The sequence below is a fragment of the Triplophysa rosa genome, linkage group LG2, assembly GCF_024868665.1.
Source record: "Triplophysa rosa linkage group LG2, Trosa_1v2, whole genome shotgun sequence".
NCBI lineage: Eukaryota > Metazoa > Chordata > Actinopteri > Cypriniformes > Nemacheilidae > Triplophysa > Triplophysa rosa.
In genome coordinates, this window is record NC_079891.1 from 5,709,252 (window position 1) to 5,726,312 (window position 17,061).

The 17,061-nt window shown below is 38.5% G+C and overlaps 1 protein-coding gene across 1 annotated transcript; it reads left to right on the forward strand.

Annotated features, from left to right (window-relative positions):
- The first annotated feature begins 82 nt into the window (after positions 1-82).
- On the forward strand, positions 83-16,766 carry bckdk (branched chain ketoacid dehydrogenase kinase). Its single transcript, XM_057350913.1, has 11 exons — positions 83-528; positions 1,642-1,710; positions 1,874-1,984; positions 5,170-5,217; positions 5,656-5,775; positions 6,096-6,194; positions 7,057-7,130; positions 10,128-10,256; positions 11,640-11,729; positions 14,113-14,268; positions 15,253-16,766. The coding sequence occupies exons 1-11, from the start codon at positions 280-282 to the stop codon at positions 15,395-15,397; spliced, it is 1,290 nt and encodes a 429-aa protein (XP_057206896.1). The 5' UTR covers positions 83-279; the 3' UTR covers positions 15,398-16,766.
- Positions 16,767-17,061: the final 295 nt, after the last annotated feature.

Consider the following 17,061-nt stretch of genomic DNA (forward strand, 5'->3'; position numbering starts at 1 on the left):
GTTGGATTTCCGTCGCTGCTGGCCCGCAAGCCCCACCCCTTCTGGTCGCTGATTGGCTGATCACACGTATCTTCTCATAAACGCCACAAGAGATCAGTGCGCACTGTTTTCATCCCGTCCGTGTTTTACGTCTAGCGATGCAATGGTGCCAGAGACGTGCCTTTGTGCACGAGCAAGATCACGCGCTTAGATAGCGAGGTAGACGAATGGTTGAATTAAACCAGTGAAGGGAGTTTATATCTTTGTTATTTAGGGTGTATACGTTGGTTAAGTGCAACAATGCGCGGACGTGTGACAGGCCAGGCCATGGAGTTGCTGGGCAGCGGCGGATCCAGGATGATCATGACCAGGCTCTTTCTGTTCCCGTCAACCAAAGCAGTCGCTCCGCTGTCGTCCGGAGAATACAACATTAACAAAAGGCTTCGATCGACATCGTCTATGTCCAGTTACTCCGAACTGGCTCGGGAGAGGTCCAAAACCGTTACGTCATTTTACAATCAATCTGCCATCGATGTATCTGCCGAGAAGGTCGGTGATCATTGTTTTACCATTAAATGCGTCAAATACACGTCCCTGTGTGTATTGTTGTCCACTGCGGTCAATAACATGCTTTGGTTTCCATCAATGATGTGAATCGTCTCGTGGTCATCAAAAAATTCCAGAACTGACCACAATTCAGTCTTTTGTATTGTGTATTGTGTACGTTAGCACTTTTTACCTTACTATTGGAATAAGATGTCATGCCAGTGGGCAAATTCAGCCTCCTGACATAAGATGGCTTTGGTCGACAAATGTGTGTGGATGTACAGTAAATGTGTAGTAATTGCTGTCGCAAATGTAACGTTATCCTTTATAAATTTAAATAACTTAATCCTTCACCATAAACTTAAAGCATATAGAAATAGGCTGATGCTAACGTTAGCATCCAGCTAAAGATGTTCATAGATAGATTAAGGAACTTTATAACACAACCGCCTCCGTTTTTGTTCATTTTAAGAAATTGGGAATGGGGGTTCTGACAAATTCTCTCCTAAAGCCTATATAATGGGCTTTGGAGAAAATGTTGATTATTACTTTGTACTGAAACATCTCCCAGTATCTCTCTACACAATGGCCTGTATGTGTCATCTGTCTTGGTTTGGACTTGCATTATGCCCAGACAAACTCCAAGTATTAGGTGTCAGCAGCACGAGGTCTGCACACACTCGGGTCAAACCAAGGACGCCAGACTTCAGGACAGCCCCAACCATTCAGTGTTCAACTGTGTGTCACAGTTATAGATTCAAAATGTAAATTTCACCAGGTATAGTGTAGTTACCAGCTCTCATTTTGTGTGTCGTCATGCCATGTCTAAACAAGCATGTGCACAGTATCCTTATGTAACTAGTCCTATTTTGAGCATCTCATAGGAGCTTCTTCAGTGACTCAACAAAACCAAATTACAGCTGCTCCCTCTGTCCTAAAGAAGTTCACTGTGCACAATGTCATAATTGAACCAATTTTAAGAAATAGTACACCTAAAATACAATAATTTTCTAACATCCTTGGAGCAAAAATAGATGTAATGCAGAATGCGCATACTGCTTCTTTACATACATTGAAATGCATATGGTGATTTCAGCGTTGTTGATCTTTTCACAGCCTTCCGTCAGACTGACGCCGGCCACTATGTTGTACGTAGGGAAATCTCCTGATGGTCAACATATTTTGGTGAGAACACACTTCTGACAATCTCAGATTCCCAGACCAGCCTTTTAAACTGTGTTTTCATGCTGTTTGTCAGTTCTGCTTTGCATCTGCATCGCAACATTCTAGAAAAGTTCATAGTTAATTTTCCATTCTAATGTATCCGTGTATAATTTTTGTAATGCAGAGCAGTGCCAAGTACCTACACAAAGAGCTACCTGTCCGCATCGCTCATCGCATCAAGGGTTTCCGGAGTCTGCCTTTCATTATCGGCTGCAACCCAACCGTCCTCCAAGTTGTGAGTTCTGCTTCCCTCATGTGGATCTCTTTGTTATCTTTAGTTTATGGGGTTGTGTAACACTCACTTGTACAAGTGTCTTTCTTAGTTAAGTTCCACTTCTGATACTCTTAAGCCGGGCGTACACGGTGCGAATTCTGATGGTCGGAAGACCGTATGTCCACGCACAGCTCACGAGTGAGTAAAAACTGAGAAGTGAGCGGAGGCAGTGGTACATGACACGATTGTACGACCTGCCGATTTCCCAAGCAATCGCGCAAAGTTCCGTGCCAAAAACATGGAGTCAGCAAGTTTGTGCAAATAGTTACTCCTGATTGGTCGATTTCAGATAGATCAACAAATCGGCTTGTTCAACAGCGTACATGTCACGGTTTCAATCCGATAGCTCCCGAACTTCTTCGACATGTTTAAAAATGGTCGGGAAGTGGAGGCGCTCGGCTCGTAATTCCTCGCACAAGATACGAGCCGTGACAATACGAACATCAACGATTTCCTCGCGATTGGAAAAAAATCACCTGCGAGCTCATACGACAGCAAAAATCGCACAGTGTACGCACGCCTTTAGAGGACAATTCACTCTGGTTAAGTGGTTCAGTTAGGCATATTCAGTGTGTTCCAATATACATAATAATCTGCAACTCTCATTTGTGATTATTAATGATGTCACCATGCATACCCATTGTGCTACTGTACCGCTTTTCTTATTGACTGTAAACTGAACATGCTTAGTAAGTCCCTCGACAGCTGTTCTCACATTTCATTTATAGTGCATATGAAGAGTTTGGTTCCAAAATGAGAACTCCGTTTTAAAAAAAATCAAAAATCATGTTTTTTTTTAATTGTGCATGCCAATTAATATCAATCAAACTTCAGTTGGTTTGTTTTGATTTAAGCCATAATAACTAAAAAAATACAGCTAACTAACACAATAAAAACATGATTTTTGAATTTTTTAAAAAACTGAGTTAATCTGTTTTTGGAACCACACTCTTCATATTCTAAACAAAGATGTATCTCTGATCTTTGTAATATTCTCACTTGACTCCTACTCTACCAATAAAAAGTATGGACACACATACTCTATCTTTTTAGTACCCTAATATTAACCACAATTTTGGAAAATAGTAAACTAACAAAAGTGTGGAGATATGCTAGACCAGGGCTGTCAAACTATCAGTTTTTGACCGCACGATTATGTAGCCAAAAGAAGTCACGGTAACGATGTTACCACAATGTCTATAAAAATGTTTAAAAAATAAATAGTGCGCTGTCGAATTCATAATAATAATAATTTTTGTTTACTTTTTCTGGTCAGTGAATCACACTCAAAATATAAGTGTACATAGGCGGAGAGAGAGTTTGTGACTATTGAGGTTCTTAAAGATCCAGTGTGTCATTTTTTTGAGGATCTATTTACAGAAATAAAATATAATATATAACTATGTTTTCAGAGGTGTATAAAGGTCTTGCATAATGAAGCGTTATGTTTTTATTACCTTAGAATGAGCTATTTTTATGTACATACACTACAATTACACAATGGTCCTTTAAAAGGGTGCGGAATAATTTGTGATATTATCAAATGTGTAGTATTAACACATTTTCAATAATTATGGTTCTTAATATCACAATAATACCGGTATTGTTTTGCCTCTAATACTAATAATAATTGTACAAACTTATTTAAATCATTTCAACAAACCTGGTTTTCAAGTTCCTGAGAACACAAAAGTGTGTTTAAACCTTTGACTGCTGGTGTATGTGGTAAACCATAAGTTATTTCTCTTTCTGTTTCTTTTATTCCTTCCTTCAAAACAAACAGTTATAGTCTGTGTCAGTACACGGATGGGCAAAATGAAAGCAAAAAAAAAGAAGGGAGGGAGGGTGTATAGTCCCTCCCCCTCTCAGCCTGTTTTCGTCCTTCTGTTATTCTCCTCTTGTGAACTTTTACCCACATCTGTCTCATGTTGTTCTTGTTCTTTGAGGGACAATGACTATGGTAGTTCCCATCAGAACATGTTCTGTAAAATGTATTCTGTAACTGCTGTGCCATCACAACTTATCTATCATGCATTGTACTTTATATAAACTTTATAATGTTATCAGGCATTTTATTTTCTTGTATAATAAGGGCCCTATTTTAACTATCTAAGCACATGGTCTAAAGCGCAAGGCGCAAGTGCACTTAGGGTGTGTCTGAATCCACTTTTGCTAGTTTATGGACGGCAAAATGGTAGGTGCGCCAGGCGCATGGTCTAAAAGGGTTGTCCCTATTCTCTTAATGAGTCATGGGTGTGTTTTGAGCAAAACGTGCCGTAAACCAAACCCTTTAAGAGCCAATTGCGCTCGCGCCATGGCAGATTCGCTATTTACACGGCGGAATTTGCAAGAGCAAAGACTGGACGATTCTCCAGAAAGGAAGCGCATCTGCTCGTGCATGAGGTTAAAGCGTGCAAGCAGACCGTCTACAGGACAAGCTAGATTTTTTATCTTTATATGCACAATAATAATCTTTTACATTGTAATTCACTTATTTTTTATATTTGGCGTGTTTGTGTGCTGCTGCGCATTCCTCTGTGTGTAATAAGCAGAATGTACGTGCGCTATGTACCCGTCTATAGGTGCATATTACTAACGCGTTCTATAACAAAAAAATATTGCGCCGTTGACTTTAGACCAGGTTGCAGTCGGTCAATGGCGCAGTCTGTTTCAGTTGCCTCAAAACAGCAACGCGCCAACAATGCGCCTGAACACCTTGTTTCTGACCGGCTCGCCCATGGCCGCACAAATGGGCGCAAATGCATTTGCTATTTAAACAACATTGCGCAGGATGTGAAATGAAAACTGCGTCGAGCTGAAACTAGCAAAATACACTTGCGTCGCGCCTGGCGCTGCATTGGGCCAAGTGTATAATAGAGTCCTACATCTTTGAATTAAATTTATAAGGCTGATGATAAATAATTTCAGCACATGTAGGGGTATGCCAATCACCCTTTTCTCTTTTTGGCATTAGTTCCTAGAATCCATAAGGAATGTAAGCCATGTGTTCTTGAAGGGGCCTGGCATGGGATTCAGGGAAAGTGATGAGGCACACAGATTTCTGGGAGCTGTGCTTCTCGGAACGGCACCAGAGCAGATTTGTCACCCCTGTATTAACCCCATTCTTTGTTTTTCTCTTTGCCCAGCACGAGCTGTATATCAGAGCCTACCACATGCTGAGTGACTTCCCAGCCGTGAGTATAGACTTCTCTGTATTAATTCATGCACAACATCCACTATCACGTAATTTCTTCTCTAAAGAGATAGTCCTATGAGCTTTCACCAATCCAGCATCTTTAGAAGAATGTGTGGCGGTAGCACCTGTTAAGAAGGACATGTAATGCTTTGTTGACTGACTGTGTGAAGTGTTGGCTCATGAGTACAGTCAGTGTACAGCTCACATGAGTTTCATTTCTGTTTTGTTTCCGAGCAAAATGTAAAATTCTGGTATTTCGTAATATCTGCTGTTTGATGTAGCTGATCACTGCTGATATGAGTTTTTGCTCTTGCTTCAGTTTCTTGGTAATTTGCCGTAGAATGATTTAGTTCACCAAAATGATTTATGTCTGCCTTACTGTACTGTATGAAAGTCAAATATGAACTTTTTGGCTTACTGTTGTTTTTCTCTTCAGATAAAAGACCAGGAGACTGAAGCTCGGTATAGTAAGCTTGTTAAACTGCTTCTTGACGACCACAAAGATGTCGTCACCATGTTAGCTGAGGGATTCAGGGAATGTCGTAAACACATTCTGGTAAGATTCCAAGTACCCTAGTGAACCTAACCTTGCTCTAAGAAACCTCTTTTATATCTTTAAAAAATGTATAATTGTAGTTTTTAGTTCTTGTGCCATTGTCCAGTTATAATTCATGTTTAATACATTTTTTATGTTTTAATCTGAAGTCAGATGCTTTTATCCAAAGTGACTTGCAGCTCATTCAATTTGTGCGTTATTTATCAGTATCTGTTGGTTTCGAACCCATGACCTTTGAATTGTTAAAACAATGCTGTATTCATCAGCTGTGTACACATCAGCTGTAACCTCACTGGGTTGTTTTTGTTTTCTTTGTTTAGGATGAGACTCTGGTTCGTAATTTCTTGGATACAACGCTGACGTCTCGTCTTGGCATCCGCATGCTGGCCACACACCACATCGCCCTGCATGAGGATAACGTACGTCTCTGGCACTTTGCTTTTGCTCTTTTTTTCATTGGTATTCTTTGGAAATGTTTCCAATAATTAAAGATGTGGATCTTTTAAATGGGTTGCAGTTGTAAGCCACACAGAAGGTGTGCTTTTGAAGAGTTTTGAAGACTTAAGCCCATTGCACATTGAGTCTGAAATTTGCGTTCGAAATTTCCGCACGTTAAAAAATAAATACGACCTCACTTTGTGTCAATCACATTTACACACTGCCTCCGATATTTTCGGGTTCGATTTTCTGCGTTTTTCGCATCCGTCGAGCATTTTGAGTGGCCTTTTTTTAACAATTCAGAGACACCGTACAAACGAGAGCCAAATACGAAAAACGCATACGAAAATTTCGGTCTGTATGTGCAAAGACCTTTCGTCCTACTAGGAGATTTTGCAGTACCCTTTTAACATACCCATGAACACGTGGACCTCACTAGAATGATAGCAATGCAGTCTTCTAACCTTGACTTGAGCCCAGTGACATAAGCGTCTCGTACAGACAGCCAAGTGGGCCACCAATATTCTCCTATGACTCACACGCAATATAAATATAAAGGTTATATATAAAGTCACACCTCTGTGAACCCACTGAGGTTAAACCAGTGTGTTGTAATTGGTTAAAGACACCTAAAGAATATTTTGTATGTTTTCGTTGCCTGAATGCACACAATACGAGACTGTAATTTTTTTTGTAATAAATGCTAATGGATGTAATTTCATTGTACTTCTTTATTAAAAATATTTTGAACAGTCAGATTTTCAACAAGAAACCACTATCTTTGTGCATGAATCTATATGCATGGTAATATTTCTTAACAAAACGTGCTATTCACTATTTCAGCCTGACTTTGTTGGGATCATATGCCGACGCCTTTCACCGAAAAAGATCATCGAGAAGTGGGTGGATTTTGCTCGGTGAGTATTTGTTTGCCATCTGCCTCGCATCCTGCCTTCTGTTTGCATATGTGAGTGCTCAAGATTATTTTAAGGTGTCTTTGAAAAGGTTGATTGGCTTCATCAGGAAATTCAGTTTTGCTCAAGGCAGTTTGTGTGTGTTTGGCCAGGATAAAGGTCAAAGCCCAGATTATTCATTTGTTTGCGATTTACCAAGATAAGTGTACAACTTGTGTCTAACCTTTGCTTTGCGGGAGCAAAACGTGTATTTATCTCATGAGCTACATGATTTTAATGTGTAAACAGTTGGGATTTGTTTGTCTTTAGGAATGATTTGCAGCGAATGACATGTGTAATTGTTTGTGAATGGTTTGCTACTGTGGAATAGCATTCACGTCACAAAAATACGCATCCAAAAATAATTCAAAAGATCGAATATTATCAGTTTTGCAGTTTCTGGTGCAGGGTCTGTGCCAAAAGTCAAACACATTTATTGTGTGTTGTTGAACAAACCCCACCTCACAAATAACCCCTTGCGTTGACTGATCTTAAAAAAACAACCTCAGACTACAGACAAGAGGAAGTCACGACAGGTCTTGTTGTAAGAGAAATGATTGGCTGGACAGATTTTGACTACAAATCTCAACTGCATTACCCCATCATTTTGGTCTTTATTATTAGTAATATCTCATTGAATGTCTTTTGTCTGAGATTTCTGTCTCTGTAAAGCCTTTGTGATAGTAATCAGGTCACAGATTCATGCCTGAGCCCTTGAGGAATGTGCATTTGTTAAACACTCGTGAATTATTGAGTCTTCTCTGTCTCTTACACTACTGCAGTATGTTTTCTAGCTTTTCTTTTATACCACTTATGGTGTTCATATGCACAGAGTATCTCAATTCTTACTCTGATCTTGGGTCAGCTTTCTCCTTATTTTACTAATTTGTTATTAAAAGATGATTGCGAAAAAAGCGAAATATATGGGGCTGGTGCATGTGTTCATAGAGGATTGAGAAGACTTTATATACTGTAAAATGCTCTACTTCTTCACAGTAAGGTCAGACTTGTGTAATTGAGGAACATTTTGATCCCAGTGTTTACTTTTACATGTAAAACTTTCAGTTTTACCTCTGTATGGCCTCGTGGGTAACAAGCTGCTTCAGCAGAACTGTCTTTTTTTACTTCACAGATGCATGATCAAAGTCTGCCGTCTACAGAGGCTTTTGTTGGGCCTCGGTAATATGAACATGGTTGGATGAAAACGAGACACTCTAATTAACTGGTGTCAAATTATTTATAAAATGGCTTTAAACGTAATGAATAACCGTTTCAGCAGCCCATAGCAAGTCTGGAAATCTAATTCTGTTTATTCATTACACTGCACATTTTCTTTTGGTGCGTGTGATTGTGAACACAACCTTTCAAATGTTTTGCACACTTGACTGAATAACCGTTTAGAGGCGTATGTTTAAATGCTGTAGTTCTGTAGATGAATCTAAATTGTGCCCATTCATAAGTTTCGGTACCAAATTTGGAAAATTGCCAAGTTGGAACGCATAGTTAAGAAGCAGCAGCCAACCGCTGTCCAGAATATAAAGGATTTTCTTAATACCACAAAAAAAACACTCCAGGATATCTTATAAAGTGCATTGAGAAAATGGCCAGTGTGAAAATATGAAGTGTAAGAGTTTTAGTAAAGAAAATAGAAGAGTTTTGTGGGTGCTATGTGAATCCCAATTCTATGAATTCCAATCATTTTATTCATAATATTTTTATATCTATGGGGAGCTGACGAGATGACATATTTTTGAATGCAAAACGCAGAAGCGAGTTAGCATTGTAGGACTTCCGGTTCCATCGCTCCAAAGTCTATGTTTTTTTTAATGGGTTTTTGGTAAATCGGCCGAAAAAAGGTCTGTGGTAAACAAAACCTCTAAATATTTTCATGTTTTATTCTATGACATAAAACACACCAATTATAACCCACTTGGATTTTTTGAAGCCTTATTGTGTCTTAAAAACGGCGGTTGCTAAAAGCGACTACTTCCTTTGGCGGGGACGTTAGACGTCATCATGCATATAAAGCTCACAAATAATGCAACATGGGCAGAGATCTCTTAAAACGTAGATGCGGATTCGTTCACGGAGTAATTAATTACCAGTGGACACATCTTTAATAAAGTTTGAAAGAGTTGTCGGAGGCTTGGTGGTGGTGACGTTGATATCGAGCGACCTTAAGTGTAGTTTGTTTATAGCAACGTGTTAGCTTTTTACTTCTGCCTAGGGATGTAACGATTCACTCAGCTCACGATGCGATGCGAGTCACGATTCTGATCTCACGATGAGATTTATTCACGATTTACTCACGATTTATTTTTACAAAATGAGTTGAAACAAATTAGAAATGAACAACTTCCCTTGCATTATTTCTTAAATGCTTCACGTTTCTTTGTGTAATAAAATAATGTTTTATTTCAAATAACAAAACTAAACTGCAATTTTATAACAAATTAATAATAGAAAGTCTCTTTAATATAAACAAACTAATACTGTCTGAGCTTTTCTTGGATTTTTTGCATTTAAGAAATATCAGCATGTCCACGTTTAGATTTGCAGTGAAAATAGCGGCCCCTGCTGTTCAAAAAATGTATTGCGATTCAGTTCACACCTCAACCGATTTGAATCGTCACTCATTATAACCGATTTTCAACCGGCTCACGGTGAATCGTTACATCCCTACTTCTGCCGATTGTATTTTGGCTTCAAAAGTAACACATGTTGTGTTAATTTCTAAAGATTATCTTGATAGACAAAACGTGTAAACATCATAAACCTTTGTTAATCACAGAGCTTATCTTTTGCGATCTTCCAAAAGTCTATGGGAAAAATGCATAGGCTTTCGGTCGAGGGAGCAAGCGTGGCGCTTACTTCCGGGTGAGCCTACAAAAATACGTCATCTTTGAGGTACTGGATTGTATACGAGTATAAAATGTGTCTCGTATTTCTCTGTTTTCGAAGGCGGCTTTGTGAGCATCAGTATGGGAACTCTCCACGGGTGCGAATCAACGGTCATGTGGCGGCCCGCTTTCCCTTCATTCCTCTGCCTTTGGATTACATTCTGCCCGAGCTGCTTAAGAACGCCATGAGGTAACTGTCCAGACATATACAGTTCAGTTTAAAAATGCACAAGACGCACCTCTTTTAATATGATATCTTAACTTTTTCATCTCGGTGTGATGGTTTGTAACGTTTAAACCATTGGTAGTTTTATATCATAAAGGTCATACAGACAGCAGTAAACCAATCCCAGTTAATGTTATTGCGAGTGTTGCTGTATCAACTTTGACCCAGATATGTGTGTAATTTTGTCCATCTGTCAGTGCATGAAGGCCTTTCCATAGTGTCATAACCACAACAGGAAAAATACATTATTGGCTTTCCTTTCCTGGTTGTGTGAGATTGTTGAGGGCGTGCCAACAATGGGCAAGATGTATTAAGGGTTGTTTAATAACTTGACACCAAACCATCAAGCACACGAAATGAATGTATTGCATCCATCACCAGAATAAAGCTGACGTTATGAGTTTTGTATAATACATTTATTTTCCCTGATCTGATTTTATTTTATTTTACTTTGCAGTGGCTTGACTGGTTATTATGAACACAGACAGACAGACAGACAGACAGACAGACAGACAGACAGACAGACAGACAGACAGACAGACAGACAGACAGACAGACAGACAGACAGAGAGATAGATAGATAGATAGATAGATAGATAGATAGATAGATAGATAGATAGATAGATAGATAGATAGATAGATAGATAGATAGATAGATAGATAGATAGATAGATAGATAGATAGATAGATAGATAGATAGATAGATTCATAAACAAATCGCTGATTCACGAAAAAATGAAATCTTGCTACTGATAATACACACATGCTGCAGTGAGAATGCGAGTGAATGCTGCTGCAATGTTAGGCACAATATTGCTCAAACAGATCTAGACACGTGGAGCTTGGGGATGGAGGTGGGTAATTGTTAGTTTTCATAGCATGCTACTAAGACTATGTAAATGTAGAGATCGAGGAATGAATTATCTGAAAACCAGTCGGTTTGAGTAATGCTGATGTGCAAGCTGATTGGCTGATGGAATGCAAAATTTTCAACTCCGCTGGAATCTCCAGAATTTCATGACTGAACTAGGTCATATATTTTTACGAAGACATTTTTTTATAGTAAGATCTACAAATATTTGTTCAACTGATGAACGGGCGGGAATGATTTTCTGTTGTAATCGACTCCATGGGACAGATGCAGCCTAAACAAACAGAGCTGGTATTGAATTTGAAAAAAAATTAATTTGATTCACTGCTGTTCTTTTTGTATTTAGACTGGTGGTAGACGCCTTGAGTTGGTCAGATGAGAACAGTGTGTTCCTGGTGGGAGATCAGGTCACCGCTTCTTTATTTTGTGTTGAATTGATTGACATTTCTAATCAAATGTTTTCTGGTTCTTAACAGGGCCACTATGGAGAGTCACTTGGACACCCCTTACAATGTGCCAGATGTGGTGGTCACCATCGCCAACAATGACACAGACTTCGTCATCAGGTGAGTCTGTTTGTCGATGCATTGACTGCATTAAACAGGAGCACTTGGAGGCCGTTTAAACGAGACCGTTTTCAACTAATAACTGAAAACATTTTATGCTTGGCTGTTCATTTACATGACAATAGCGTTTTGGGGGACTGAAAACGCAAACTTTTGCGTTCAGTCTGTAGGTCTGTATGCGCGAGTATTCCCCAAACAATGGCGGCCTCCACGCTGCTTGGTTGTGCTGCGTGACATAACGTTACCCATTATCATTTCTCACGCAAAAAGTATATTTACTGCACCACTACAACCAGCTGAGACATAGTATTTATCTACACAAACTTTAAACGCACATACACGCCGACAAAGTGTATTAAAAGCGCTTTTAGCTTAAAAATGGTATGCGTATGTGCACAGGCACATAGGGTTTCTTTATAGCGCAACAGCGCCATCCACTGGCCCGGCATGCATTTTTACTCGTTTTCCTAGATCCATGTAAGTGCTGATCGTTTTGATAACGCTGTCGCGTTTACGTGAAAGGACAATTTTTCCGTTTTTCATCGTGTAAACGTACATTGCTGCACTCTTGATTTTTTTTATTCTGATGGCTGGTGTTGTAATGATCACATCTATGCCATCACTGAATTTATTAAATGTAGAGATATTGCTTTCAGACGGTTGCTAGATCTGTTATTTTGGACAGAATTTATGAAGTTATTGGATTGATCAGATTTTGAATGATTACATATTTGTGACCCTGGATCACAAAACCAGTCTTAAGTAGCACGGGAACATTTTTAGTAAAAGACAAAAATACATTGTGTGGGTCAAAATTATTGATTTTTCTTTTATGCCAAAAATCATTAGGATATTAAGTAAAGATCATGTTCCATGAAGATATTTTGTAAATTTCCTACCTTAAATATATAAAAACTTTATTTTTGTGAGTGGATGGTCTGCCACAGTGACCCTGATTAACAACTTCAAAGGCAATTTTCTCAATATTTAGATTTTTTTGCGCTCTCAGATTCCAGAGTTTTAAACGGTTGTATCTCAGCCAGATATTGTACTATTCTAACAACTCGTATAGCTATAGCAAGTTTATTTATTCAGCTTTCAGATTATGTAAAAATCTCAATTTCGAAAAATTGACCCATAAGACTGGTTTTGTTGTCCAGGGTCACATTTTGTCAAACTTGAAAAGCACTTTAGAATACTTTTTACTGTTTAGGTTTACTGTTTTACAAAACCCAGTGAAAAACATGAAGAGTGACTAATATAATGATTTATGGCAAAAAAATCACGAAATTATGGAGATATGAGGTTTCAGAGGGAGGTCAGCAAAATGCTGCATCATACATTAAAACACACAGACACATTTCAAACCAACTGGCAAAAAAGTTACATGTAGATTTGACTGTTTAGACTGAAACACGTTTGCGTCGTATTAGGTTTGTTAAATGGATGTCCCAGAACTGGAAATTACTAACATTCTTCAAAATATCTTTCTCTGTGTTCATCAGAACAAAGTCATTTATACAGGTATGAAATTATATGAGGGTGAGTAAATGATGAAAGAATTTTAATTTTTGGGTGAACTGTCCCTTTTAGGCCCATTTGTACTAAGAATAACTGTAAAAATAAAGTTTTCAAAATCTTTCTACTTTTAAAAGAATGGAAACACAAGTAAACTACTCTTGTGTAGTACTTGTGTGTACACCAAACACAAGTAAAACATTGACGGTCAATCAAAATCCATTCAAATTGCACCGCCATGTTTCTACAGTATCCCTAAATGGACAAACGTGTTTTGTAAATACGTTATCTCCTTTGGCAAAGAAGCGAAAAAACGTGACGACATCTTTTTACTGTGTCAGCCGCCTTTAAAATGAGTTTCATGCTCCGATTCCAAACATGATGAGATTCGAAACATTAGCAGCTATAGTTTACTTTTAGTGCTTGAAGATGTTTGAGTTCTTATTTACACAAAGACCCTGTCATACAGAGTGCAGTCCATTATTTCACAGTGCACACTCAGCTGTCAGGTGGGTGAAATGGTCAATTTGCTTAGTACAGAGAGAGGTTTTAGGCATCTGCACAATGTTTGTTTTACTGTAAACAAATCTCCTTGTTAACAGCATGAAGCTCAGTGGATTCTCCATACGACTGTTTGTCTGGCGTGTTGTAGATTTGTCAGATGAGGCGGAGTCCTCTCTCTGTGTAAATTTATCTTCCATTTTGATGTTTACACACTTTTAAAGCTTTATTCGCTGGTGTCACGGTGCAGTAGCGTTATTTGAGATAAAAGAAATAGTTTCGGTTTTGCCCTGTTTTTGAGGGTTAGGCACAATTGAACATGAACCCGGTTTAAATGCAATGTGATGTTTAAATGATTTTACAGGATCTCAGACCGTGGTGGTGGCATTCCTCATAGCATTTTGGATAAGGTGACGGATTATCATTTCAGCACAGCCGAACAGAGTACACAGGATCCCCGCATGAACAATCTTTTCAACAACTTGACCAACAGCGGTCCTCAGTCTGGACCCATGCATGGGTAGGTTTATACAAAAAAACTCTACATTTGCTGGTTTAAATACCCATGTGAGGTCTCTCTTAAAGTTTTCAAAGTGTTATTCAAATTATTTTTAAAGAGTTGATTTTCCATGGTCGGGTAAGTGTCGCTTTCAGAATTGTCACCTCCATAACTGTCCATTATGTTTTTGTAACGTCCATAATGTAGATCATGTATTTAATGCAATGTATGTTTCCCTCATCTTAAAAAAACATTAGGTATAGACTGATATTTCTGGTTTCTGGACTCTGTTTCGAAAAATATAAACGCATTGCTCAATTTATTGGCATTAAATACATTCTCTGAGAGTTTGTATTTCATGTTTTGACTGAAAATGTCACATCCATGATGCTAGAATTGTCTTTCTATGTAACACAAGCACAAATAAAGAATAGATTGATTTATTAGGGAAGGATTCACAGATTGTAGTGCAAAGATTTAATTCTCCATTATTTTGATGGAAATGATTGACATAATTTGGGATCACTTTTCCTTTTAGCTTTTCACCTTCTCACGTTGAAAACATTTACACCTTTTTAAAGATATGCACATGCAGGAGATGACATGGACTCTCGCAAGTTCAGTATTGTAGCTAAAAGGGTGTACAGATCCGGTTTTAACCGGTTTGATCTGGAAGTCTTTGGAGCACTGGGTCACAGTGCCCCTCTTGGTTGCAGTTCGAGCCACAGTTTTAGAGGACCAAACTGCTTTGATGTTTACCGACCTCATAGACGACTTCCTTTTACCATTTACCTTTTGGATCTGCTCATTGGCAGCAGCTCTGTGTAACCAAAAGTGTTTCTCAGGTGCAGCACACAGGAAACTCAACACATCTGATTTTGATAGACTATTTGAGTATTGAATAAACTACTTTATGAATGACATGTCTCGCTTTTCGTGCCATCATAGAGTTTTCATGTTGAACCGCGATAATGGGTAATGCGGGGTGTCATTTGTAATCGTCAGGTTTGGCTTTGGTCTGCCCACATCTCGAGCATATGCAGAGTACTTGGGAGGTTCCTTGGCCATCCAGTCGATGCAGGGCATCGGCACGGACATCTACCTGCGCCTTCGACACATCGATGGAAAAGGAGAGAGCTTCAGAGTTTGATGTAACTGCCTGTTTTTTGGAGCTTGTGGTTGGTCACAGATGAACCAAAACTGTTCCAAGCCAACCTTTCGCTTGCATCACCTGCTGGACTGTCCTTCCTTACAAACTGCAATTTGGAGCACGTTTTCTGGTCACGGATGTTTTAATCAGGCGCGACCCCAGGAAATGCATGAGTGTAGTTTCCTGTGATTTAAATTCAAGAAAAAACTTCCAGCCTTAAGAACATTTGGTCATATTGTGTGTTTGAAAATCCAGCATGTTATTCATTTGTAAACCGTGTAAGCAGCAGGAGATGATTTGAACTGTGTGTTCCCTCAGAAGTGTGTAAAGGACTGTGTATGAACTCATTAAGGACTTGCTATTTTGTTCAAGAGGAAGAGTTCAGAGTAAACACACAGGTTTTTATTGATCTGTTAACTCTGAATAATGATCTACTGCCTTACGGAAACGGTCTGATTTAAAATGTTGTCTTTCTCGCTTCGCTTGTCTGATGTTCCACTATGATTGTTTTGACATTTCACATCAACCACATGGGTTTGTTGCATATTTCATGCTTCAGATGGTATTATGAAAGAGGGTTAGCACAGCTAAAGGTTTTTTTGTAATTTGTATTCATCAAAACAGTGTTTATAGTGATGTTAATATTTGAAAGGATGTTTTTTTACACACTCGTCTGCTGTCAGTGTGGTATCGCATGGGTTTTATTTGATTCATGTGTCAAAAGGTTGTCAGCATGTTAAGGACAGAGACTGGGAGATTTGTTTACCAGAAATGGTTTGTCCCCCAATGACAAGAATGCACTGTTGAAATAGTATGTGAACTGCTGGGAAAAGATTAGGTTGCATATATTGCAACAATCATGCAAGGGCTACATAAGAATTTGTCTGTTGTGCCTGTGGGTTTTCCCTGTTCTCCTTTTTAATATAAATCGGGCAGAGCACTTTTTTTGTGAGAAAGTGAGACAGAAAGTGAGTCACAGTAATTGCCCAAGTGTGCCTCCTACTGGTACAATCCAAGTAATAGTTTTGTGTCTGAACAAAGTTACACCACTGGGACATGCAGAGTAATAAATTAGGATAATGATTGACATATATTAGATTATTAGAGGATAAAAACAGACTAATGTTCACTATATTAACAAATCTTCCTTTGTTTATTTGAAATGTCAAATAATGGCCTATTGCATCCAAAATGGAGATGGGATCATTTTACTGTATTTCTTGACTGGTGAGTTTGTATTTCATGGATGCCAAGTATGTGTAGTTTTTGGGTATTATAAATCCTGGAAAAGAATATTGTTTGCTTTTTTGTTGTCATTAATTCTCCATTAGAATGACATGACGGTAAATAAATGACAGATTTTTGTGTGTGTGTAAATGATCCCTTTAACAGCCTGACTTTTTGGTGTTTTAAGGGCAACGGTCTAAACAATTATGAAAAGAGTAAAAACAGGTTCCCCTGCAGTAACGTTTTGGTAGATGAATAGTACAACAGTCAAATGGAGATCATTTAAAAGTCGTTTAAATCTAATGTGTGAAGGCTTACAGCTCTATTATATTAATTGTGATAATTTTACATGAAAAGAACGGAAGATGTTTGTGGAGTTGCTGGAGGAAATGGCAATTAATCAAGGCCTTTAAGGGACACTTCATCCAAAAATGAAA